Raw genomic sequence first — 25,637 nt, 5'->3', positions numbered from 1 at the left:
TCTGGGCTCAGCATTTTCAAAAGGAAAATTGACTTTCAGTTAATCTGAGTTGAATTTAAAGAGTTTTGTGATTGTTTTTTCTCTTTTTATGTAGCGCTTGTGCCAATAACGACTTCTTCTTCCTTTGTTTTTTGACCTTTCTTAACACTTTTGTCTCTTCCTCCGTAAATGATGAAAAAAGATTTCATCATTAAGTTTTTACCCAGACATCCCAGCTCACATAAACTATTTTTACCTATAATTACATTTAATTCACAAACGTTCTGTCCCTGTCCTTTTACAGGAGCTGAAACAGGACATCTCCAGTTTTCGCTATGAGGTCCTGGATCTTCTTGGCAATCGGCGTCCTCCCCGGCGTCACTACTCCTCCTCTAGTGAGACAACGAAGGATGATGGCGCCATGGCTTCAGAGGATGACAGCGAATCAGGTGACGGTGGTGTAGTCGGAGGCCAGAGGTCAAAGGGCGTGACCTTTATGACCCCACTAGAGGACGACACTGGACCCACGCCGACACTCGGTGTCTCTGCCTTGGTGCGCTCCATTTCTGGAATGACCCGAATAGAGAAAGGGGAAGAGGGTGAGGAGGGGGAACTGGAGGAGGGCATTGGATGGGGGGAGGAGGAGGAGGAAGAGGAGGGAAAACCAAAGAGCAATGGGCTGAAGACGACCGTCATCTCTCCATCCTCCACCACCGTCCTCCCCTCACCATCTTCATCATTTTCCTCAGCACTGTCATCGTCGCTTGCTCGCACGAGGAGTCGCCTGCAGCGCCTCTCGGCTCCAAGGGCAAAGACGGACTCTTTTAAGCGGCTTTCCTACCTGTTCTCCCGCTCCAAGCGCAGAGCTCCACCCATGCCTCTTCCCCTCCAGTCCCCCCCCTCTTACACCATCTCTGACGGGTTGCTCCGCCCCCTGGGGACCCACAGCCACTCTGATTTTGGACTCAGTGACGTGACCAGAAGTGAGACTCACCTGAATGAGGTGGGCCGCTCAGTTGACATCAATAACCCCTCATTCTCGCCGCTGAGAACCAATGGGCGGGACTCGCTTCTGACGCTGCCCCTTCCTCCCCCATGCCCCTGCCAATCCCTGCACTGTGCTTCCAACATGTCCGAGTCCAGCTCACGCCTCCTGGACTCCAGTGAGGACGTTTTCCAGGGTGGAGGCATTGGTGGAGCGGGTGAGGGCAGCATGGGCGGAGGAGGGGGAAGAGGAGGGGTGATGGTGATGGGCGGGTGGGTGGGACCATGCGATAGTGTCATAGAGGACAGCTGTGAGGTCATAGAGGACTCAGTCACCACGCAACTATAGGAGAGACCATTACCAAACTGTTTTTGTTAGTTTGCTAAAGGGATGAACCCATTGAGAGGACGAGAGACAGAGAGAGAGGACAGAGGACGAGAAGCTGTTCTAAGGCTCAGAATTGAGATTCTACAGAAGAACAGAGTGGGTTCTAAGGATTAGCGACAGATGTGGTAACATCTGCAACGACAGAGGAGATCCTGAAATGGCAGATGTTCATATAGACTGTTTAACGTGATCTGTGTTTCCCAGGGAATATGGCGCAGACACATCACTGTGCACTTTTACTGTTCAATCCTAATTCCAGGCCATATACAAGTTAGCCAGCAGCAAATCCTGTATGGAATCAGCTAATTGAGAGGTTTCTTGCTTTTAATCAAGAAAGTGAAGTTCGTGGCATCACAAGCGACATATTTTACTATAAAAGCGTCAAACCAAATTTTCTGTGTTGTACTCCCTACGCATGCTCATTACTGCCTTGTTCCCTCCTGGAAATGTTTTATCCCCATAGTTTAAAAGTCTGTAACGCAAAGGGGTAAACACTGACCCTGTGTTATCAGCAGTTTTACAGATGATGGATACTGGACCACTCTTATAGTGGTCTGGTGGGAAAGTCTTTCAGGCTGGTTCGTGGTTAGCTCATGATTCACTCTTCAGTATGTCAACAAGCGTCTTTTCATGGCATTCACAAAATTACACCAAACTGTCTTGACAGACATCTGCCATTTTCAAGACATTTGCCAAAACAACAGTGGAGACTATAAAAGGAAAATACCCATCTTTTGTCTTTCTGGGACACTCCAAAAGGTGATTATTGTGGAATTACAAGAAGGCAAAGCAACAATTTGAAAGGGAAATATCGTTTAAAGTCCCTGTTTGGTTTACAACACGATTCCGTCTTTCCCTTTAACCAAACTTCAAATCTTCACTGGAGTGAATGACTTTAAACCACTGGATATCGAATGGAACTACTTTGAAACTTTAGACAAATGGAAAGCAACAAGTCTCATTTTAACACGAGATGTCAGTAATCCAAGATTAGCAAAAATATTTGAGGACTGAAGGAATCCTCTGCAAGTTGATGGATTTCACTCTGCACGAATCACTGGGATAAAAAGGGAACGGCATGGAACCATTGCTCTGCTGTCAATAGTCTGCACCCTCTCTCTCTGCATCAACAAGGGCCAAGGAACTTTATTTTATCCTTATAACAGTTATACTAGTAATAATAATAACAATAATAATAAGAGACTTCAAATAATAATAATGAAGACTATACTGGTTTCTAAAGACTGTCTTTGCTTCTATTTGAGTTGCCGACAATATCCTGGCTTCTCGTTCAGCTCTTCCTTAATAAGTACACTTTAACCTGATGAATTAAAAATATATGGTGAAATTTATTGTGAGGAGGAGAGATGTTTGGACAGATGGGTGAATGGGTGGGAAAGACGAAGGGAACGAGAGACGCAGGAACAGATAAGCTGAAAGAAAGTGGATGAAAAAAGCCGAGGGGAGAGCAATGGAGGAGGAAAGGAAAGAGATGTAGGGAGAAAGCAGAACTGAAGAAAGACATAGGGACAAGTTTGCCTTTTTATCTGGGAAATCTATTTTAAAGGGAAATTTCACCAGAATTTCATCATGATTTTTTTTATTTTTTCGTCTTGAAGTTGCTCACTGTGGCGACTTCAAAAGGTTGGCATGAACAGAGGCTGTTGAATTTTACTCTGGCTAATGTACGACTGTCAGCAGTGAAGTAGAGAAATTATGCATGTTTGATCAAAAACCTGCAACACACACACAGACACACAGAGACACACACAGACACAAAATCACACACAAACACTTGATATATCAGCTGGTGTGATGAGTAGCTTCTTGCCAAATAGTTTGCCTCCAGAATCTCATCCTCTTATTGTACATCCCATCTTTCTGTTTGTCCCTCCATCCTCTGGTCTCCTTACATCTCTTTCTCTTACTAACTCTCCCCGAGACGCTGTGCAGGAACACACACACACACTCGCTCACACATCCAGCAGATGCCGTGACCTCACTTGGCAGCGACAGCGGCAGAAAGCCTCAATCCTTCCATGAATCAACATCCCAAAATGTCACGGTGTAACCATGGAGATCTGATTAGTCGCTCGGTATCCTGTAATGTCAGGTGCTGCCGGGCATTGAGCTGCTGACTGGCAGCAGGGGTGCAACTAAGTAGATGAGTGAAGACACTCATCTCTTTTGTATTTAAAACAATGACTATTGATACACAAGTCATCTTTTACTTTAGCTAAAGCGTCAATGAAAAATATTTACACTCCTGACTGATGTGCTTTTGTCAAATGGAGGAAACATGAATCAAGAGCCATTCAAAAGTTCGGCTGGATGTGTGAACATGCAGAAATTTGTTAGCACACCCCCCAAAAGAGTGCTATAAAGGGATTACTTACAGTATCTGTGTTGCGTTCTCAGCTATCCCCACGTGGAAAATGCATTTGACATGTTATAAAAGGGCAGAACATTTAAATCATTATATGAATCCAAGCTTTTAATAAATCAAGGATTTGATCAGTCACTCTAAGAAGTGAGGGCTTGGTTTCTAAAAGCTGAAAGAGAAAAATCACAAATAATCAGTGTCCTCGACAAAATGTAAGTGAAGGACTGAAACCCTGAAACTGAGATTTTAGAGCTAAATTAAATATCTAATGTTTAGGACTGTAAAGGTCAGAGCCCCAGAAGGAACAAAGTGCTGCTTCATGACTGTGATCGTGTCTGACAGAGGTGAAGAAAGAAACGGAGGCGAGAGGTGGATGTGTTTTCCTCTGTCACACAACACTGGGCAACACTTGAAGTCCCGACTATATAGAGACATATATATTATGTTTTTAATTATTTGTATTTTGTATTTTTTGTTTATAACCAGTCTTCACTCATTGTGCCGACGAGAGGATTCATAGATTTTGATAAATACATGAATAAATATAAAAAAAATAGTTGGAGTCAATTCGCTCTGCTCCACCCCGCACCCAGGCGCCAAGGTTCGAGATTCAGTGTCTTGTCTATAATCATAAGACTTTACAGGCCCCAGTGTGAATAACATTACATTATATTAACATTATAAGAATATAATCCAGTAATATCATTTACATCGATGTGAGATGAAGAGTACTTTTATTTTTGGGACTTCAAGTATTTTTTGAGATTAAACTTTTTGCACTTACAGTATTTAACCTTTTGAATGTGGGACAGTCTTTCTACACTGTGGTATCGCTGCTTTTACTTGAGTAAAAAATAAGTTAGTAAATGAGGAGAATGATCATTTTTTATTTTTCTTAACAGAAAAAATAGAAACAATTCCGTTTAAAACTTTTTAGTGATGTTAAAAACTCATTTCACAGATTAATATTTGTGGTGGTCCATTAAAACAATAAAATGTCCAAATGTCCAGGGGACAAAATGGTCTCAATCCCATGGTAACTATAGCAACCGCCCTGCGTGTCGCCACCCCATGATAAGGGCTGCACAGTTCCACACAAGCAACGCACCCGAAGGTTTGGTGATCGATCACACTTCATCAATTGCCGTGGCAACCACAGGCAGGACACTGGGATGTTTCAGAAAAAATCTAGGATTTTAAAGGGCACTTCCACCCAATGTTTAAACAAAAGTGTCGCATCAGGTGCAGAGTTTTATTTTGAAAAATGTTTGAATCATCTGAATCATCATTATCATCTGAATTGATCAACTGATTGATAAAGTTTTAGCAGTCATGTACGTGCTGAAAGGTCAGCACCTGTTACTAACAAAACAAACACATAATAATAATATGGGACTTTTAGGGCCACATGTACTATTAGGCAGCATAAGCACACAGGTGACTGATAATCGATCTAACTGATCGATATTGGTAATGCTTTTGAGATCCCCCTGTGGGCCTTTTTAACCTGCTGCAGGGATCATTGATCCAGCCAGAATCCATAATTAATCTGTTGAGCCCTGGATTGATCCGTATTCATTTAGATGAGACGTGTATGATTCTGTGCGTGTGTATGTGTGTGTGTGTATGGTAGTACAGTGTGTGTTTGAGTATATGCTGGCATTGCAGTCAAAAGAGAAACGGAGGACAGTGCGTGTGTGTGCGTGTGTTAGACAAACAAACTGACCTGTATGTCTTCTAAAGGAACAGATGAGACAACATTCACACACACACACACACACACAGAGTATGTGCATTGATAGAAATAGACAGCAGTGTGGAGGGCAGAGGCACAAGGTTATGCTCATGCATTATTCACACACACACAGACACACGCAGACATATGACCACTGACCAGCTGCAGGTTTGACTGTAAATTGTTTGAGACGGCTGTAGCCTCCAGTCCACTTTTATAACCCTGTGTGATCTCTGTAATGCGAATCACACACAAACACAGACACACTCAGCGCTAATAGTTCTGTGTTCTCTCTGCCTTCAAGGCAACTGGGGACAACAGCCTTGTCCACCGTTATAGATCTTAGACATGCAGATGTGTGTGTTTGCGTGTGAGGGGAGGGGGTGTTTCTCCATTGCAGTACACTGTATGCATCAGTACAGGCTGCAGCAGACCACTTACTGAGGTGCACACACACACACACACACACACACATTTGCACAAATGTACACAACATAAATGTTCTGTACACTTATAACAGTGAATGGTTTGCTTCAAAAGCAATAATACAGTAGATAAAGGACAAACACTGAATGGTCTCTGCTTGATAGAAGACTGTTGAATGGCAGTTATTGTGTTTTTGTTCAGGTTTGTAGTGGAGACGTCTTTGCTACATACTAAAGAGGAATAGATTCCTAATCCTATTCAGATTTCTGTCTTCACTTAGAGGAACAAGCACAAGCCGCCCTGTTGTCGTTTTTGTAGAGCTGCATCAGCTGCTGTGTGTGCGCAGGCTGATCTGCTCTCTCTCTAAATTTATACTGTGTTCGTTTTACAAACATTTAAAAAGGCGTGGATCTCAAATCGAAGCTTCTCTGGAAGCTTCTCTGGTCAATAAGCCTCATCTGTCAACAGCCGGTGGAAAAATGTTTCAGTCACTGTTAACAGTCAATAGTCCAACCCCATCACATGTCTTTAGGTCATTCAAAGATTAATGTTTCTTTGGGAAAAGGATGGAAATCATTTGGTACAGCTACTCATCACACATTCACACACACACACACACACACACACACAGTGACAGACACATATACAATACTCATATATGGCATCATTCAGGTTCCCCTCTCACCTACTAAAGGGATTTAAGCTTTAAGAATAAAAACCTGTCTTTGTTTTCCTTTATATTTTGGATTTCCACATGGATGAATGTATGACTGTGTTATTTTTCTAGAAGCGGACGGCTAGCGCACGTTGTTGACTATTTAATAAAGGCATCCTTAGAATACGTTTGTTTGTTTGGTGTGTTTATTTCATTTCGTGACTTTGGTACCGTGGAACGTCATTGGATCATGTGTCTGCTCATTCTCTCCATTTGCTTTAAAATCTCAAGTACTGAAAGAGAAGCAAGACGTTAACACCATTCAAGATATGTCAAGGTCACAGCTTTCACAACCGTTTTGTACTAATTTCACTCAGGTATTTGGTTGTCACAGCTGTGAACAACCATGACTAATCTAATCTACACAACAAGCATCAATACAACACACATTAGAGAGAGTGAAACTGGACCGGTCAAAGAGGGAACAGGAACAGTTCCATTTTTGAGAGGGACACGTGTTTTCACTGCTCCTGCTCTGCAGCTCGGGTTATTTTTAGATGCATTCTGAGACGAGGACTCACTCTGAGTCTTAATTGACATCCAGTCGGGTGTTTCTAGGTGCCTGACTGTCTCCTCTGACAGATCAAGTGCAGTGAGTTGTAAGAAACTGTCTCAATATATAGTGGTTTCTAATGCCAAATACAATCTGTGGGAATCAGGTCAAATGCGTTGCGAGTTTTAGTGCAGGTTTACATGCACTGTGCACTGTGCATGTTCGATTTGTGCATAAAAATTCACTGAATTAATGTAATATTTTTACTTTTTGGCTGAGATAAAGACATCTGAGCATCAGTGAAAACAAAATGCACCAAAGTGAAGTAAATAATAGAAGTAAAGTTAGCAAATAAATTATAAGCTACATGTGACATCATTCAATGCTCCGCTGATAAAACGCAACACAAATGTTGTGATTCCGTTATTGTTTGAGGTTAAGGCTCTTTTAATTACATCACACTGTTACATCATCTTCCTCTGCAACGGTTTACCGGCATCTGGCTGGAGAATTAGCTCCACCAAATGTTAATGCTGATGCACCCAACTAAAGTTCACAGGGGGCAGGAAGATTCTCACACAACCTCTGCAATCACACAACTGACTTGAGATGCCAGAGGACATGAACATCCGCTGACGGGCAACGTAAGAAAAACACGCAAATGACAACACAGACGCAGCATTTAGGAAGAAAACAGGGTCATTTTGTTGCCATAGTGACTCATGAAACTACCGACGTCGACAGGTGTTCAGCTGACCTGTGCATTTTCTTTTTGACACCAGGTAACCTTTCTGTGGCGTTTGTGCTGTTTTTTAGCGTCTTTGTATTTGGTTGTTTTCTGTATTTGCAGTGTTGTTTTCTTCTGTTTCTCTATTGTCTGTTCAATCCAGAACTCACTAATCATGCAGAAATTGTTGTTTCTGACTGGTTAGGAGGCCGAGATTCACTGAAAAACCTTTCTCATAGGTGCCGTAGCACAGTGAAAATGACAAATCAAATCTAAAACATTGGGTACAGAATAATCTAGAGTACAGTACAAAAAGACAGAATGGAGCAATCACAGTTAATATATTGAAACCTAATTAGGGAGATACAGTAGATAACACAGTGTGTTACTCCAGGAGAGGCAGAAAATGACAGGTCCACACTGACTGAGACATCACCGACTCTCAATAAGAAACATTTAAAAGGGTTATTTAGCTGCACTTAGCAACATTTACATCATAGAAAACAAGGAAAAAACCAGAGTACCAAATGATGTGCTGTAACTTCTTCTGGTCTTGTGAAAATCCCTGCAGTGACCACAGAAGAGGAGCAGGCAGGTTTTCAATAGGTTTTGTTTGTTTAAGTACAAAGCCCAGTATCGCAGCTCCCTTTATTCTTTCTCGTGTCTGGGCTGCTTTTAGTGATAAGGTTGGTATCACGGGATAAGTTTACTGTTCGTGCACACATGCATTCGAGTGCATATTGGTTTTAAACTGTTAAAAGCTGCCTTTCAATGCTCTTTTTTTTTACATTAAGGGTCGAGAGCGAGAGAGCTTTTCAGCAACCTGTAATCTGAATGTAGTATTATTTTATTCAAGGAAGAGCTGAAAAGGAGAGCAAGGGAGCGAGAGATAGAGAGAGATGAGTTTTTTTAACAAAGCCTTCGCTTGCCCGTTGTGTGGGCTGCACGGCTGTATAAAAAACCAGCTTTCATCTCTCTCTCTCTCTCTCTCTACATCAACCTCCCCTCCACCAACTCAGTGTCAAGTTCTGCTATGAGACACACAGTGATCTGAGTGTGTCTATGTGTGTGTGTGTGTACTTTGGAATGAGAAGCTGGCTGTCCTTTTGGCAGGCAGCAGTACACTGAAGCACCTCTCAGAAAAACTGGACTATTATTGAACTACTGAGAAACACTCTTATCTCGCTGTGAAACACATCACTTCTCTCTCTCTCTCTCTCACACACACACACACACACACACACAGATGCAGTCAAGCCTAGGATAACACATATCTACAAGGATGCATGTGCACACACGTATATTATTCCTCTACAGAGAACAATTAAGTCCTGCGTCTCAGCATGTGGATGAGTTCTGCAGGGAACGTACTCAGGTCCTCTGTTGTTGGCATTTGCAGAACACTTGATGAGTTGGGTGGGGGTGGGGGGGTGGGGGTCATTTAAGCAGTGATTTAGTGGAGTGCAAACACCCAGAGTTTGATTAGCAACAATCAGCGTGTTTACATGTACCTGAGTAATGGAGGTACAGTTACAGTATGTGAGTAAATTGATCAGCCACAATATTACCAGCACAGGTGATTTTAATGTTGTTATTCTTAAAATTGCTTTTTACAGTAACATATTTAGGACAGATTTAGCAATTCATCATTTAGTTGAGCTTATTTTAGTTAAATTCATAAAGCATTCTTCTTAAATACTGTTGAGGATAAGGGAGAAATCTGCATGTGCAGTTTGTGGATTTACAGGATCTGGTTAGCCAGGCTCTCTGAGTAACCGAGTTACTTAAACATAAACACACTGAATGAGAGCAGACATAAAAAAAAGCACATAAACCTGTTTTGTAGTATTCTTACTTGGTGGGATTTTATAACACTAATACCCAAAGGGCTGGGTATAGTGTGACAGAGAGTAGCAGAGTGTGGCAGAGCAGGGAGAGACAGGGCTGGGTGTTGTACAGTGGATTCATTTCTAGTCTTGTGCTTGCATTAATCCCAAATGTTGCATATTGTAGCTTAAATACATGCTACAGCAAATAATAATAACATAATCTGTATTATTTGTTCACAGTATTTGTTTAACCTTTAACCTCAGCTTAATCTTGCAAACCATTTTTAATATAAATGTCAATTGTACTTACTATTGTGCCACGTCAGTGTAGAAAGGACTACATATAATCACATTTATACAACATCAGCTAATGATGATCAGGACCTCTAGGCCCAGATATTACCTATTAGGAATTTGATGTCTCAATGTAAAGGAGATGTCTAATAGATTAATAGATAGATAGATAGATAGATAGATAGATAGATAGATGGATAGATAGATAGATAGATAGATAGATAGATAGATAGATAAATAGATAGATAGATAGATAGATAGATAGATAGATAGATAGATAGATAGATGTCACAGTGCTTTTTTTCTATTTAATGTTGCATCACCAAACCCATACATAAAGAGCTTTAGATGTGTGCATGGCTCCCTCTGTTGGGTTAAATTGAAGATCACAACAATACTTGTCACACTGACTGGTGTTCAATTAGCCAGATGCTAATTGTCCAAAAAATTGGAACTTTAGTACATTTAAATCAAGCTGATGTTAAATGTCTCTGATCAACTAATATACTGTGAAACTCTGCAAAGTACCATAATTATAAGAATAACTAAAAACATACAAACAGTCTCCAGAATACATACATAATATTAGGTATAATATAGTGTTATATAACAAAAAAAGACAAAATAAACGAACAAAAACACCCAGGAATAAGGTAAATAATGCACACGCTGGTAACAATTTTCAGCTTTGTGTTATCATTTAATTCTTTGGCAATGAGTGCATAAATACTATATAAGGCATTGTCTTTGAATAGCAGTCATTATAATTTATTATATTCTCTATTAATTTAGAATTCCACTGTAATGTGGATAAAATCAAATAAAAGTTTATGTCCTGTTTGGATTTTTAAAAAAAGGCAGAGTGACACCTCTCTCAGTTTACTCTCTCTGACCTTACTCTGATTGGTTAAGGCGCTGCCACTTCTACCTCTCTGATTGGCCCAGAACACGACGTGCGTTGCGTCGGAAGCGGAAGTGAGCCTTAGCAGCTGTTGCTGCTGTCATGAAACACAGAAGGATGTGAAAACAGACAGATAACGGTCCAGTGCATGGTTGTTAAAGTACAAAACGACTGTTGTAGTTAGATAAAGAGTCAGAAAGAGTAGACGATATGATTTTAATAGCGTATCTGTCGTTTTTCTTGACAATATGGTCGATCGGAGCAACAAAAACCACTGTAGGAGACGACGACTGGGTCCATCTTCCCAACAAATGTGAAGGTAAAGATGCTACTTCAGTTTTTAGGTTAATCCTTCGATACATATTGTATTTTAGCTCTTTTTTAAAGTCAAATGTTAAAAACATAACAGTAGTCACAAATGCCCCTCGTCTTTAATTCATCTCTTCTCACTGTGATGTCGACATCGCAGTAGCCAAAGATAATTATAGTGAAAAGCTTCCTATCTATTTTCTATTTTTTATTGTATTCAAATAAATTCAAATGTTTTAACATGTGGTCAAAATATTAGAAAGACCTCTTAATATAATGCACTAGTGGATTGAATTGCATTAGATTGTACAGGTGTATGTAAACCAGGGGCCAGTGATGTATAAATCAGTACAGATATATGTGTAAGAAGTTTCTTGAAAAGTCACAGGACAGAAACCTGAAGGATCACCAAACGTTCACTAAAAATAAACCTGACAAACTGACAAATTTGTGAAAGTGTGGATAAGAAAACAAGGTTCTGTCTTTCTAGTGTGTAAGTTTGTCAGCATTGAGATGAAAGCAGCGTTCGATGAAACAGGGAAGACCAAAGAAGTCATCGACACGACGTACGGCTTCATAGACGGCAAGGGGACGCCGGCCATCAAATATGTCAAGTCGTAAGTTCGAGAGAGTGTGTGTGTGTGTGTGTGTGTGTGTGTGTGTGTGTGTGTGCTGTTGTATGTTTCATTGTAGTGATTTTCAGTATAGTTTGATGGTAGAACGTAAACCTCCAGCCCTGCTGTCTGTGCACGGATTCTGCATATTTCTGTCTCAAAAACACACACACACACAGACACACACACACATACACACACACACACACACACGAGAGCAGGGGACAGGAACTTAGTGGTTTTCATTTCCTGTGGAGGAAGTTATTGTAGCACAGGGAAGCTGTTAAACTGCTATTGGTGGTGTGATAACACGAGAGTCGTAAGGTTGTTGTTGAGTCTGTTAACGTGTGTCACTTCCAGCCACTAGCACATAAATTAGCTTTCACTGCTAATGTGTTGTTCCACTGTTCCATCTTTAATAGGGAAACTACACTTTTGATTAAAAGCTGAGTTTCTTCAGTGTTTCAGGTTAGATTGAATATTCAGCTTTTTTAGCAACGCTGTTCTCTCTGAACTACAGTGACAGTGTCACACCATAGCTGAATACTGTTTCCTCAACCCCTTCAACAAAAGAACCAATGTTTCTACATCTCTAACATTTAGAGGGGACTGTAGCGCAGGATTTGGCTGCGTGGCTGCACAGAGTGAGTGTGAGGGGGGGTTCTGGTCTGTGTGCACCGCTAAGTGCATGTAGTGTGGATGTCGTCAGGCCAGAACATGTTTACAAGAAGATCATCATGAAACTGCCTTTATCTGCAGACATGAACTAAGACACGAGTAAGTGTCCAGGAAATCTGATGTTCACACACACACACACACACACACACACACACACAGACAGTGTGTTCTGCCCCTGAACCCGCTGCAGCACACAGGGTAATACAAGAGTTTAGCAGAATCAGCTCAACGCAAGAACAACATATTGTTTGTGTTCAGATATTAGGAATCCGAAACAAAATCTGAAATCATGATATGTATGAATGTATATAAATGTAAAAATATCCTGAATTTCTTTTCTGTCTTTCTCTCTCTCCACAGAGACCTCAGATTCATCGAGGTCGTGGAAAATGTGTGTCAGAGGCTGTTGGAGTACAATCTGCACAAGGAAAGAACTGGTAGCAACCGTTTTGCCAAGGTCAGTGTGTGAAAGTGGGTCTGCTGTTACGCTGCTGTAATTTGTCGTCCCACACTGGGGTTTAACAAAGATATTTTGAACTAAGCTAATTGATTTGATTCTTTTATGGATCAATAAAGCACTTTGAATCAAGCTGAGAACATTTATGTCCAACATCATTTTCAAATAAAGAGCTGTAAAAACACGACAGGACAGCACAATGTAAACAATGCAGCTGCTTCAAAATAAAAGCCCCTCAGTGCTGCTAGCAGTCACTAAGGTACATGAGAAGCGGTTTGTCATGACTCAGATCTGACAGCACTCTGCGTTTCCAGGGCATGTCGGAGACCTTCAGCACCCTCCACGGTTTGGTGAATAAAGGAGTAAATGTGGTGATGGACATTCCTTACGAGCTGTGGAATGAGACTTCAGCAGAGGTCGCCGACCTCAAAAAACAGGTGCTTTCACATTTCTTTAACACATCCTCTAGTGGTTTTGCGATCTTTTTTATCTCTAATAAATGTTTTTTATTAAATATGCTGATACCTGCATTGATGTATGTGTTTGTGCGTCTGTGTATGTCTGTGTATCAGTGTGATGTTTTGGTGGAGCGTTATGAGGACGTGATTGAAGAGTGGTACAGAGGTAGCCAAGAGGAAGACCTGACCACGTATCTGTGTGAGAAACATGTCCTCAAAGGACAGGACAAAGGTAAAACACCCACATGTTTGTTTTTTCTTGATTTAATTCCTTTTCTTTGTCACCGTCTTTCTTTCTTTTTTCAACTTTTGCTTCTCTCCTGTCTTTTTTTTCCCTCTGTCCAGCCTGTCTGGATGAGAAGTGGAGCGCAAAGAAAAAGGGAGACCACTCTGCCATTGCAGAGGACAAGAAGAAGAAAAAGAAGAAGAAGGGAGGGAAGAAGGGGAAAGGTAAAGGCGAGGAAGGAGGAGAGGGAGGAGACGGCTCGGACGGAGAGAAGACGACCAAGAAGAAGAAGGAGAAGAAGGTAAAGAAGAAGAAAAAGAGCAAAGCTCCGGTGGAGAAGATGGACGGATGGACGTCCGACGAGGAGATCCAGGCGAAGGTTCCTCTGTCTGGCCAGAAGACGGAGTTGTGAGACCTGTCTGCCAAACTAAAGTAAACTCTTCAGCTGACGTTGAGATAAAATGTTGTAGTGGTGAACACGGTTTTTACGTAACGTTTTGGGCGACTCAAACATGGGGTGTGTGAGAAATCAGCTGTGCCCATGAGGGTTTTAACAAAGTATCCAAACTATGAAGGTGTTATGGTTTCATTTCTGTCACGAGTCAAACAAGGAGCCAAATAAGAGAGGTTGATGTTTTTTTAATATGTATCTAATTATTCAGATGATTTCAAACTAAAAAGTCACTTTGTTCTGATAAGCAGTCTTTTAAATGTGTGGATTAGCTTCTACAACATCGAACTATCTCCACAATGTGGGCCTAACTGGAAGTTGACTGTCTGTAGATATTGAACCAAACTGTTGACCCGTGGCATCAGGGAAACTGTGATGGGCATTGTTCACTGTTTGTCAGCATTTTGTTTATTGAAATTATCAGTAATTTAATGTCCTAAAAACACCAACACTGAACATTGGACGGACATCAACTGCTCTTTGGTATTTGCGGTGCTGCATGTCAGAGTTTGAACCTGCCTGAGTATCCAAGGACTTAATTCTCTCATCCTGTCTGTCTGCATTTCTTTCTTTCTTTCCCTCTATCAGTTGAATGTAGTTTTGCAGTCGGCCTTTCATGCTGTATGTCTTCATAATGTGAATTTTGATGTGTGTGTGTGTTTTATTTTTCACCTCTGCTGTTTCAGAAGAATTTACAGACGCTCTCATTCCAGCTGAAACAGGAGCTCATTTAACTGTATGACCTTGGGAAAGATTTGTTTTCCCTAAAGTTTGACGTTTCAGTTCATGGATAGTCAGCACGCTTGTATCTGTGTATGAAACACAGTTAATAAGCTATATTTTATTGAAATTAGAGAGCAGCATTTTCTCTGTGTTTTATATCAGTAGAGAGAAATGGACGCTCCTGAATTTGTACCTTTTAGCCATCCTGTGATGCAGAGCAGACATTTCAGAACTTCCTGAACTTCCCCTTTAATGAATAAACACACCACATTACTGTAGGTACTTTCTTATTTCCATGCCAGTGTTTGTTTTGCTGGAATTTTTGATGTTATCATTCCCCATATGTGCGTGTTGGACTCCCGAGTTGAAAAATGCAAATTGTGTGTATGTTTTTTGGATTTTCAAGTGTGGCTGTGCGTGTTTCTACTGATTTTTATTCTAAAGTAAGATGCTGGCTGTGTTGTGGTGTAGATGCTTTTTGAAACATGAGCAGACACATCAGTGGATCAATAAATGCAGGTTTGAAAACTCCGTAAATGTGTTACAAACGACTGGTCTTTTCCAGATTTAAAGTGGGATTTGTAAATGATTGTTGTGAAGTTGCTGTTATATGCTGTACTCTCGTAGTGCTTCACATTAGCTACATTAATAAAACAATAAATTATCCGTTGTTATATTTTCAATTTGTCTTTGCAGCCAGATAACACTGTGGATGTAATGCACACATTTGGCCACCAGGTGGAGGCAGAGTTAAAGCTTACTATGTCAACGCCATTCATTCACATCTACTGTTCCAAGAGTCTATTTTATAATCGTGTTAAATCGTTCGTGTAATTTTACCTGAAGAAAAACATAAACAATGCACATGTGAAAGATAAGATAATTTTTTCGGAGAAAAAAAAGATCAATTATTCTTTTACTTAAAACTAGGCACATGATTTTTAGACTGTAAACTGTTTTTGTAAAGACTAAACTGGAGTTTACATGGCTGTGGAAAAATTAAAGGTTGGTTTTGTTCACCTTAATCTGAAAACAAAACAATCAAACAAAACAACAACAAAAAAATAAGTATGTCTTCACAAACAATTATTTTATTATATTTTTTTAGAAATAAAAACATAATAAATTACACAAACCTGGTAGCTGAGGGGGCGTGGCTTACAAAAGGTCGAGAGGTCGTTGTCTGCTCAGAGAACTACAGGTTAACGCTGTCACTGAAGTGTCATGAAATCACATGAAAAATCAAATGAAGAGCTCAAACTCTGCCTCTGCTCTTTTTAACCAAAGTGGATGAACATGGCTGATAATTAGCATCACTACCAGCTGCCAGTGCTCTGGTTTCACCTGCTGGTGTTTGGACGGGGGTTAAAACGTGGTTACTGATTCCCTCCACCTGACTGACTCTTTGGACTGTCGCCTGCACTGCACTTATTAAACTAAGGTTTTAATGCTAAGTTTCCTCTGCTGAAGGTTTGGCTGTTCGTGCTGCAGTCGCCTACTGATGTCGTCACTGAGGTGTTGTTATCAGCTGCATGTGACAGGTGTTGTAATGCTGGCAGTGGTGGATTTAAAGAAAGCACAGTGTGAAGTTCTTATACTGTGGCTTATCCAGCCTCATGGGAAACTACGGCCACGATTAGGGTTAGTATCTTTGTTGATAATTAAAGTTTTAACAGTTCAGTAGTTTAATTTTAAACTGTTACCCTGTTGGGGAAATGTAATTTAAAGAAGTCACATTGAGCTTCAGGGCTTTATTAACAGTTTTCCGACACTTCACTGGATAGCAGATTATTAAAGATGCAAATCAGATACTGATGGAGTGGACAACAATGTAAATGAGAACTGGAGGAAAGACTTTGATTTGATGGAAGGGGCCAAATCAGACAAAGACTTTAATAATGGATTAGATGAATTTTATGACAAGTTCTTGTCAAGCAGGTATTTGACAATTAATTAGTCCAGCAATGAGATACATGATGAATTTTGGTGTTGCATTGGTTTCTTAAATTATATAAAACGATAACCAGTAGTCAATCAAACACACTACTGCAATTAAAAGTGTATATTTGGGGAATTTATCATTCAAATCCCTAATTTATTCCCATCCAACTACAATTAAAATGCATGAATTAGCAAATAAAAAAGTCTTTTGGCCCTAACGATGCTTGTGGTGACTCACGTTGTCCAGGCCTGGACAGTCTGAGCATGTGGTTTCCATGTGTTACCGTAGTCAGACTGTAGGTGTCACATTGTCATTAACAGCAGTTTCTGCACCTTGCACTGAACTGACCAGCAGCCAAATCCACTTAAGCTGAGACAAAATGAAATGGCCTCTGTGTGTATGTGTGTGTTTCCAAAGTGAATTTAATCCATCAGCCGTTTTCTCCTTTCAACAATCAAATCCTCACACTTTTATATTTGTGTGTGTGTGTGTGTGTGTGTGTGTGTGTTTCTTTCATGCTTGCTCAGAGATTTGAGTTATCCCTTGACAGGTTTGTGTGCAAATGTGTGTTCATGTAGTGAATTGAATAACATTTATCCATCTTTTAAAATATGCATCATATTTGTCTGAATATGTGTGTACGCTTGAGCACAAATATGTGTGTGTGTGTGTGTGTGTGTGTGAGGTGTTAGATGTGTTTATTTGTTGAATAATTCACAGCTGGGTGTTTATAGAAGACTCTGTGGCCTCAGAGCTCCAATAACAAAGGACAAATATTGTGACACACACACACACACACACACACACACACACACACACACACACACACACACACACACACACACACACACACACACACACTCTTTATCAGGCGTTCCAGGGTTGATGGTTTATTTGGACACCGAGGAGTGGAGATGGAACGTCCAGAGACCTAATGTGGACACACACACATTACATTACCTATGTGGACCATGCAGTGCCTTTCTGTATATGTGCCAAATCTTTCTTTCTATCGCTACGAGTACCAGCCGTGTACCGGGAAGTTATTTCTGTTAGAAGTCCGTTATTTCTCATTTAAGTCACACTGTGAAATCCTCACAGAGACGTGCTTGAAATCCTGACAGTCAGGTCTCATCATTTCTCACATCTATTAAGCATAAGAGGCGGCTCTGTGGATAAACTAGCAGCTAGCTGATTTACCTGGAGAAACACTCCAAATTCATTCTGCAATAACAGCGGTTTGGCTAAAAAACATCATGCCACAGTTTTTTTCAGAATTTCAAATGTGTAAATGTAAATGCATGTGCTCTCTGACATAATAAGTAACAGTAATATCAAAGGGTTTAAATACTCATCAGTCTTCAGGTAGATATATATTGTCTATACATATGACTGTGGCTACTTACATACAAGTAAAAAAGACTTAAAGGGTTCATTGGAGGGGGTTAACATCTCTGTGTCTCTGAGTCAGCCATATGTAACATGGATGATATACATGGCAGGACACCACAGAGGACACACAGCTGTCCAAACAAAGCATGCTTGAAATGTGTCACCTTGACGCTCTAGATGTGAACATGAAAGCATCTTTCCATCAGTACAGGGGAACTTCATGATTTAGGACTACTTTGCTGCCTCTGGACCTGGACCACTTGCCAAATGTGAAATTAAATTCCCAAATTGATCAAGGTATCCTACGGGGTGATGTCATGGTGGCAGTCCACAAGCTGAAGCTCAGTAGAAGCGAAGTGTTGCAGCAGGACCTTTTGGAGTGGCCCCGCCAGAGCCCAGACCTCAGCCCATTAGAGATGCTGTGAAGAGCCGATCATAACGTTTCGTGTTTTATGAATTGATTGAGAAGTATATTTATTTCTTCTTTTTCCAGAAAGAAGTGCACGCACACACACACACACACACACACACACACACACACACACACACACAGCTGTGACGGTGGTGTGGGTGGAGGTCCTTCTGCGACGGACAGAGAGAAACAGTCTCTGCCTAATCTGGAGAAAATGAAACAGATGTTTGAATGGAAATATTGATTCTTCCTCCCATTTCAATCTTCATCTGGTATTATCTGTCCTACCGCACGCGCATGTGTGTGTGTGTGTGTGTGTGTGTGTGTGTGTGTGTGAGAGATGTACAAGCTTGCTTTTCTCTCTGTCTCTCTTAGACCATCTGAAATATTTTAGTTGAGTTTTGGGCGGACGTGATTTCAAAACAAGGCAGCATCGCTGAAATGTGGTGAAAGTTACGTGATGTGATTTATTTTTTCCTTTTAATGAACTTATCATTCGGTACTGTCTGACTACAATAGCTCTGCAACAACCACAGTATTTGATGTTGACATTGCAACTAGTTCTGAGTTGTTCACACCAGCACTTTAAAACTGTAACAACAAAATGTCGTCCTGCTCCTCAGCTTCTTCTGATACCACCTGAATGTGAAGACAGTGAAAAGGAGGAAAAGATCAAATCTGTGTGTGCTGACTTTTCATGACCCGGTCAAACAAACACCATCATTCCTGTAGCAGCAGAGGTTAAATTTGAAATCTATCTGTGGTTCTGTGTTAACTGCAATTCATTTTCCTGTATTTGGTTTGGCAGCAGCTTGTTGTGTTTCCACGTCCGTGTCTCACAGGTTAAACAACAGACAACCTGCTCTGCTGTTTGTCTAAAACCTCACTGTAAACCTCGAGTTGACCTCGAACACTCCATTACTCTCTAGACTAGATACAGAGGGAAGGGGGAACAAGATGGAGAGAAAAATAAAACTGCTCAAGGAAGGCAGAGAAAAAGGCAAATAGATAGAGAAAATGAAACAAACACTTAATATCCATCAGTGTGTATTCTTTTCTCTGAGTGGACAGCCTCGGCGCTCCAATTCATCTTCGTTCCCTTCACAGCGGTGTATTCAGGGAAGGTCAAAACCTGGAAAATAGGCTACACACCAGGCATTTTGTCACCAGACACCCTTCACCTGCCTCCCAACACCAAGGAGCCGCACACAACTGGGACACAGCCACAGCCAAAAATACATCAGGTGGAGTGGAGCAGCAGCACTGCATGCATTTTCACCGCATTGGTTCTGCATTTATGCCGCATTTGGTGTCCTTTTGGAAGAAGCAGAAGACCGGGACGAGGTGACATTTTGCAACTTCAACTTTGGGGAATGATGCTGTGTTACTGCCAATCAACATGTGTAGCAGAGCTGATGGCACTCTGATGGAGAGAAAGTTTATGCTATAACATAATGAGCATCACCCAATTTAGACAAGTAGAAAGGGGCAGCAGCGGGTTTGTGATAAATCATTCACCTGATATTCAGATAAACAAAAGTAGGTGAAACACTCAGTAATTTGTCTTAGCAACGATCAGGTACAATTTCAAGTGTTGAGTAGGAAAAGCCATGTTAGGGAATTTGTGTACATGCCTCTAAGTTCCTGGTCGCACTCCCCAAACCTCTACATGGCCAAATTCAGACAGTTCTGCCCAGCAAGTAAATCTCAAGCCCTCCCCTAATTACACCTTCACCTGGAGTTAGGTCTTGTTTGCGCTTCTCAGAGACGTACTGTATGTCTCTGTAGGTGATACCTGGGATGCAGAAAATTTATAGAACCATATGTTCTGAGAGCATATGTCTCATCGTAGAGCTATGCTGACTTCATGAAACGTCTGTTTTACCAGCACTTAAGTTCTTCCCCCAGAGACGCACATCTTGCAGCAGGCTCATAGAAATCACATACTGACAGGCCTCTTGCTTTACCCACTGCCTCAGCCACGTCCTGTATGGACAGTGAGGTTTAGTGGTGTGTTTGAGGTCAGGGCGCCTTCTCAGATTGATTTTGTTAAATTGCGAGCTTAATCGCAGTCTGGCTGAAGTACATGCATGAGGGTATATTACACTGCTTGTTCAGTATGTTTGACGGGGACTCTGTTGCCGTTCACAAGAGCAGCTACGCAGTGGCATTTTGCTTTCACAAACTCTCACGAAGCTCTCACAAACTACGGCCAGTGACTCTTGGTAACCTATAAGGACAAGTTTAGCATCTTTAGCATTTAGAATTTAGCATTAAAAAAACGTTTTATTTTAAATCGCAACTTTGCAATGTAGAAATAGCATCATCTTAAACTGGTACATTGAAAACAAAGAACTGTTCAGTCCTAACAAAGAGTAGTTGTCAAGATCTGGCCTCTCGTGAATCTGTAGTTCTGGGGGGGATGTTGTATTGAACATGTTTTTCATACTTTTCGTTTTTTGGAACACGCAAATAAAGGTAGCAATTTGTTTCCAGAAATTATTACAATCCCAGTTTTTTTTTTTAATCTGTGCATTTAAACAGCCAGTAAAAGTTGGCTGTGATGGTTGGAACTTCAAAAACCAGGGAGAGCGACAGCTGCTCTCCTTTGTGAATGAGATCTGGCTTTGCAGCCCGTCGCCCCCTGCAGAGTTCAACAGATTCAAAAAGCACCCATCTATACTTCAGGGGAAAGTTGAGAAAGGCTTAAATTTATGCAAATATCAATCGACCCAGTTCAAGTGAAGGCCAGGCGAGAGCCGAACACTATGATCCTGACTGATGTATCTTTACAATAAAAACCTCCTGCTGGTTTTTCAGTGGAAAGCAACAAAAAAAAACACAACAACAAAAAAATCATGCTCATGGATAACTGTGTTGAATTGCCATGAAATAAAATCATTTTGACCACTAACATACAGAAGAACAATAGATTCTAGTGAATTTAGTTAAATGGAGTTGATGGTAGAAAGCTGTGATCAGAGGATGCGCATTTAAAAATTCATGATGATGATGATGATGGAACACTTTTGTTGGCTACTGTTGGATTTTCTGCTGCTATTTGTTTTACACTCATGTGCTTAAACTGAGAAAATATAGGAGCTTCGGGTGGAGACAACATGCATGTCCTCCTGTTCAGATTTATGTTGTCCTCATGTTGTAGAATGAAGCAGTAAATGGAGCGTCAGGTCAAATTTCCAAACACACACCGAAGTTCGAGCCCTGTGGGAGGGATACAGTAACAACATTAATGGCAGGCTACATGGCATTTAGAGCAGAAAGGTGTGACATGCAAGCCTCCATACCCACTGTCAGTGTCACACACACATTTGCATACAAACACTCTCACACGCTCCTCAGGGCCTGCCATTAATAACAGCTGACCTTTGCACATTTAAGCTGTGAAATGATAGTAAAGCAGACCTGAGGACGACACATCACACCTCCCTTCATCTTGTATCTGTCCATTTCTCCATCTCTTTTCTGTTCCAATAGTCTCAGCGTTTCCTTCCTTTTATCAATTTTAAATTCAGGCGACGTCGACATCTGTTGTTTGCTGTGAGCAAATGAGCTAAATCAATTCATTAGTGCAAAATCAATCCCTTGATTGATAACGGGTCAAGACCAACAATTTTCCTGATGTGGTAACACTTTTAGGTCAGTTATTAATCACAAATGTCAAGTGGTCTCTTATCCCAGACTCTAAAATTTGGCGATTTGATGTTTCAGTCTGTTCATGGCTGTAAATATTTGGGCTTTTGTACAGCAAGATATCAGCTGTGAGGTCATTTTGCAAGCAAAGTGTTTACAGATAATGCCTTAATTTTCCCTTTGGATTCCTGCAGATGAAAATGTGTTCATACAGCCTGAAGATGCTACTTTCAAATGAATAATTAATGTGCTCAAAGTGCTCATTCATGCCCTTGATTTAATATCGTATCAAATATTTTTGCACCTCTTTTGTAAAGCGCAGTGAAAGTTTGAAGACAGTCATGTTTTTGGCAAGAGACGAACTTTCAGGTGCTGTCTCAGCCCATTAAACCAATCCCACTGCCAGAAAGCCACAATGATTGATGAATATACTGCAGCCTTTATTGGTGAATTAGTTTTCGTTCAGAAACAGGATAACGGGTCCTCTAGACCTAATTAAAATATCTGAAATCTGTTTAGCTATGTTATGCTTTGTGATCTACAATCACGAGCTAAGACTGTCACGTTAACATCTAGCCAATGGACAAAAACAGAAATCAGTTTGGACTGTTGGGAGCTGTAATTTGAGTTTTAATCCATTTTATAAGGGTTTGAAACAAAAACAAATGCAAATATCTTAATATTAACTTAAATGTCCTGTTAAATTGTTCTTTAAGGCTTCAGCTCGTCTCCTTGTTAGCAGCCACTTGATGAGATCATTCCTAAATAAATAGACAAGTAACATGTGCAAAGAGTTTTTTTTTGTGTGTGTCGACCAGCCCTAACTTTCTGTGAAAACTCTTCCTTTCAACTAAATTCAAAGTGTTTTTTTTCTTGGCATGAAAGTTAAAAGAATGCAGCTCAGCCAAACTCACAGTTTACTTCTGCCTTTCTTTCTCAATTGAAGTGAAAGCTTTATTTGGATGAAGGACTAACAGAACAAAAATAAATATTTGCCAAATTCATTTCTCTCAGTTCAAGTTGAACTAGTTCCGTCTCTCTCTTTCTCTCACTTGCTTTATCTTCCAGAGAGGTCGATGAACGACAGAAGAGTGTCTTTTCCGTCTTGACTCTCTCCGTTTTCCTCCATCTGCTTTTCAGATCGTTGTGGTCTAACAGAGCACAAACCAAACTTAAAGACGCGCAGCTGCTATCTTTGCAAAGGTCAACAGCGATTCCAAGGCAGCCCAGCTAAAACAACACACACTCAGTGAGTCCCCGCAGATCCATTTCCACTTCACCAGCCCTCATTTCATCTTTATGGTTATTTTAATTCCTCCATCCATCCTTTCCCTTTTTCTTTCTCACGTTCTCTTTCTCCACCTCTTGCTACCCGTCTCTTGCTCTCCATCTCTCTCCCCCTTTCGTCAAGTGTTCATGCCGTCTGCCAAACTCTGTTTGGAAAAACACAAAAAACACTGTTTCTAATTTGGTATCAATCTGAAGAGTCCAGTTTAGTCTTTACCCTGCAAGTGTGTGTGTGTGTCTGTCTGTGTGTGTGTGTCTGTCTGTGTGTGGCTTTCCCATTTTATTCCCATGATACCATACGGGCCACACACACACACACACACACACACACACACACACACACACACACACACACACACACATGCACGTTCCCACCCCGAAAATCACAACTGACACAAATAGTTGTTCCATTTTGACCAGTGACATTCACATCCTGTTGTCCATGTTTACACCAGTGTCAGTGCTTATCTGTCTCTGTGTCTCTTCAATGGTTCATGTCTTAATAAAGATCAGCTTCATTATTTTTTGCCACACTCATTACTCCTTATGATTCAGCCATCCATTGCTTTATTGTTTAGATGCAGTTTGACATTTTAAATTGCCTCGAAGTTGCTGTATTAACACAGAATCACTTGTTTGGTTCTTACTTTAAATCTTTAGGCCTGGGCAGAGTCAGTTTATGACATTTTAGTTCTTATAAACGCATGCTGAACTAAGATGCAGACATCTCACTTCTCCAGACGTTCCCCAGTCTTTTGCATATGAATGGCGTCTCTCTGACATCCATAAATTACGCAATATCCCAGACACGTCTTATGTGAACCACTTACCACTAAATCTCTTGTCTTTGTGAGTAGGCTTTACACTAAGAATGTAAACCCACGTCTGTCCACAAAGACGGTGTAGTGTCACCTGCCTGTCAGCAACAGGTCTGTTCTGTGCTGTGTGTGAGGTGTTCAGGATCAGTACATCGTGTAGGTCATCCAAGCAACAAAAGTTAAATTTCTAAATCTATACATCTACCTCCTGCCAAGTGACCTGACACCTCCCTGAGAGGTTATGAGTAGTTTCTCTCATTCGTCTTTGCAGAACCTCTGCAAGAGAGATTTTCAGATGTCTCCAGAGATCAGTCTGGTTCAAGTCTGGGCTCTGGCTGAATCACTCAAGGACATTCACAGAGTGTCCTGTACCCATTTCCTCTATTATCTTGGCTGTGTGCTTAGAGTCGTTGTCCTTTTGAAAGATCAACTGTTGTCCCAGTCTGGGGTCCCGAGCACTCTGGAACAGGTTTTCATCAAAGATGTCCCTGTAAATTGCTGCATTCATTTACTCTCCTAGTTCCTAAAAACATCCCCACAGCATGATGCTGCCACCACCATGCTTCACTGTAGTGATGGTATTGACCAGGTGCTGAGCGGTGCCTGGTTTCCTCCAGACATGATGCTTGGCATTCAGGCCAAAGACTTTTGTTTGTTTAATCAAATCAGGGAATTTAGTTTCTCAGGGTCTGAGAGTCCTTCAGGTGCATTTTGGCAAACTCCAAGTGGGCTGTCATGTGCCTTTTACTAAGGAGTGGTTTCTGTCTGGTCACTCCACCATACAGGCCTTATTGGTACAGTGCTGCAGAGATGGTTTTTCTTCTGTGAGGTTCTCCTCGCTCCACAGAGATTGCAAACAAACTTCTTTCATTTTGTCATTATGGGGTATTGTTTGTAGAATTTTGACGAAATAAGGTATTTAGTCGATTTTGGAATAAGGCTCTAACATAACATGTGGAAAAAGTTAAACGCTGTATACACTGGATTCTGCACTTACAAACCCAAGTAATTTTAATGTGTATGTGTCAACCTAGGGCCTCTGGGAACACAATTTGTTTTGGCATTTTTAAGATCAAACAGTTCAATGATTGACCCAGTAAGTACACTGCAGATTAACATTTCTTACCTGCAGTCATGGGTATCGGTGTGTTACAGTTTGCTATATTGTGTAGTTCTTGGAGGTATGTACCACATCCATGGTTTATGAAGTTGTCATAGTTAAAGTGTTGTCTATTACTCATCTGGCAGACACATAACACCCTTTAGCTTCAGCAGGAGTTGTAGTTATGTCTATGTGGAGGATTTAAGTCCAACATGTACTGCCCTTTAGTTCCAACCTGGGAGGGGAAAAACGTATCTGGCTCT

The 25,637-nt window shown here is 40.9% G+C and overlaps 2 protein-coding genes across 2 annotated transcripts in view; both read left to right on the top strand.

Annotated features, from left to right (window-relative positions):
- trpc5a (transient receptor potential cation channel, subfamily C, member 5a) overlaps positions 1-6,716 on the top strand; it is a 64,593-nt gene extending 57,877 nt beyond the window's left edge. Inside the window, exon 17 of the mRNA XM_026353590.1 lies at positions 284-6,716. Within this exon, the coding sequence (XP_026209375.1) occupies positions 284-1,312 (1,029 nt within the window). The 3' untranslated portion in view covers positions 1,313-6,716. The remainder of the gene's footprint in view (positions 1-283) is intronic.
- Positions 6,717-10,925: 4,209 nt separating this feature from the next.
- On the top strand, positions 10,926-15,307 carry cnpy3 (canopy FGF signaling regulator 3). The gene is made up of 6 exons (XM_026353515.1): positions 10,926-11,173; positions 11,654-11,780; positions 12,816-12,912; positions 13,227-13,349; positions 13,485-13,602; positions 13,716-15,307. The coding sequence occupies exons 1-6, from the start codon at positions 11,065-11,067 to the stop codon at positions 14,006-14,008; spliced, it is 867 nt and encodes a 288-aa protein (XP_026209300.1). The 5' UTR covers positions 10,926-11,064; the 3' UTR covers positions 14,009-15,307.
- Positions 15,308-25,637: the final 10,330 nt, after the last annotated feature.

The sequence above is a fragment of the Anabas testudineus genome, chromosome 18 (assembly GCF_900324465.2).
Source record: "Anabas testudineus chromosome 18, fAnaTes1.2, whole genome shotgun sequence".
Classification (NCBI taxonomy): Eukaryota; Metazoa; Chordata; class Actinopteri; order Anabantiformes; family Anabantidae; genus Anabas; species Anabas testudineus.
This window is presented reverse-complemented; position numbering and strand designations above follow the sequence as displayed.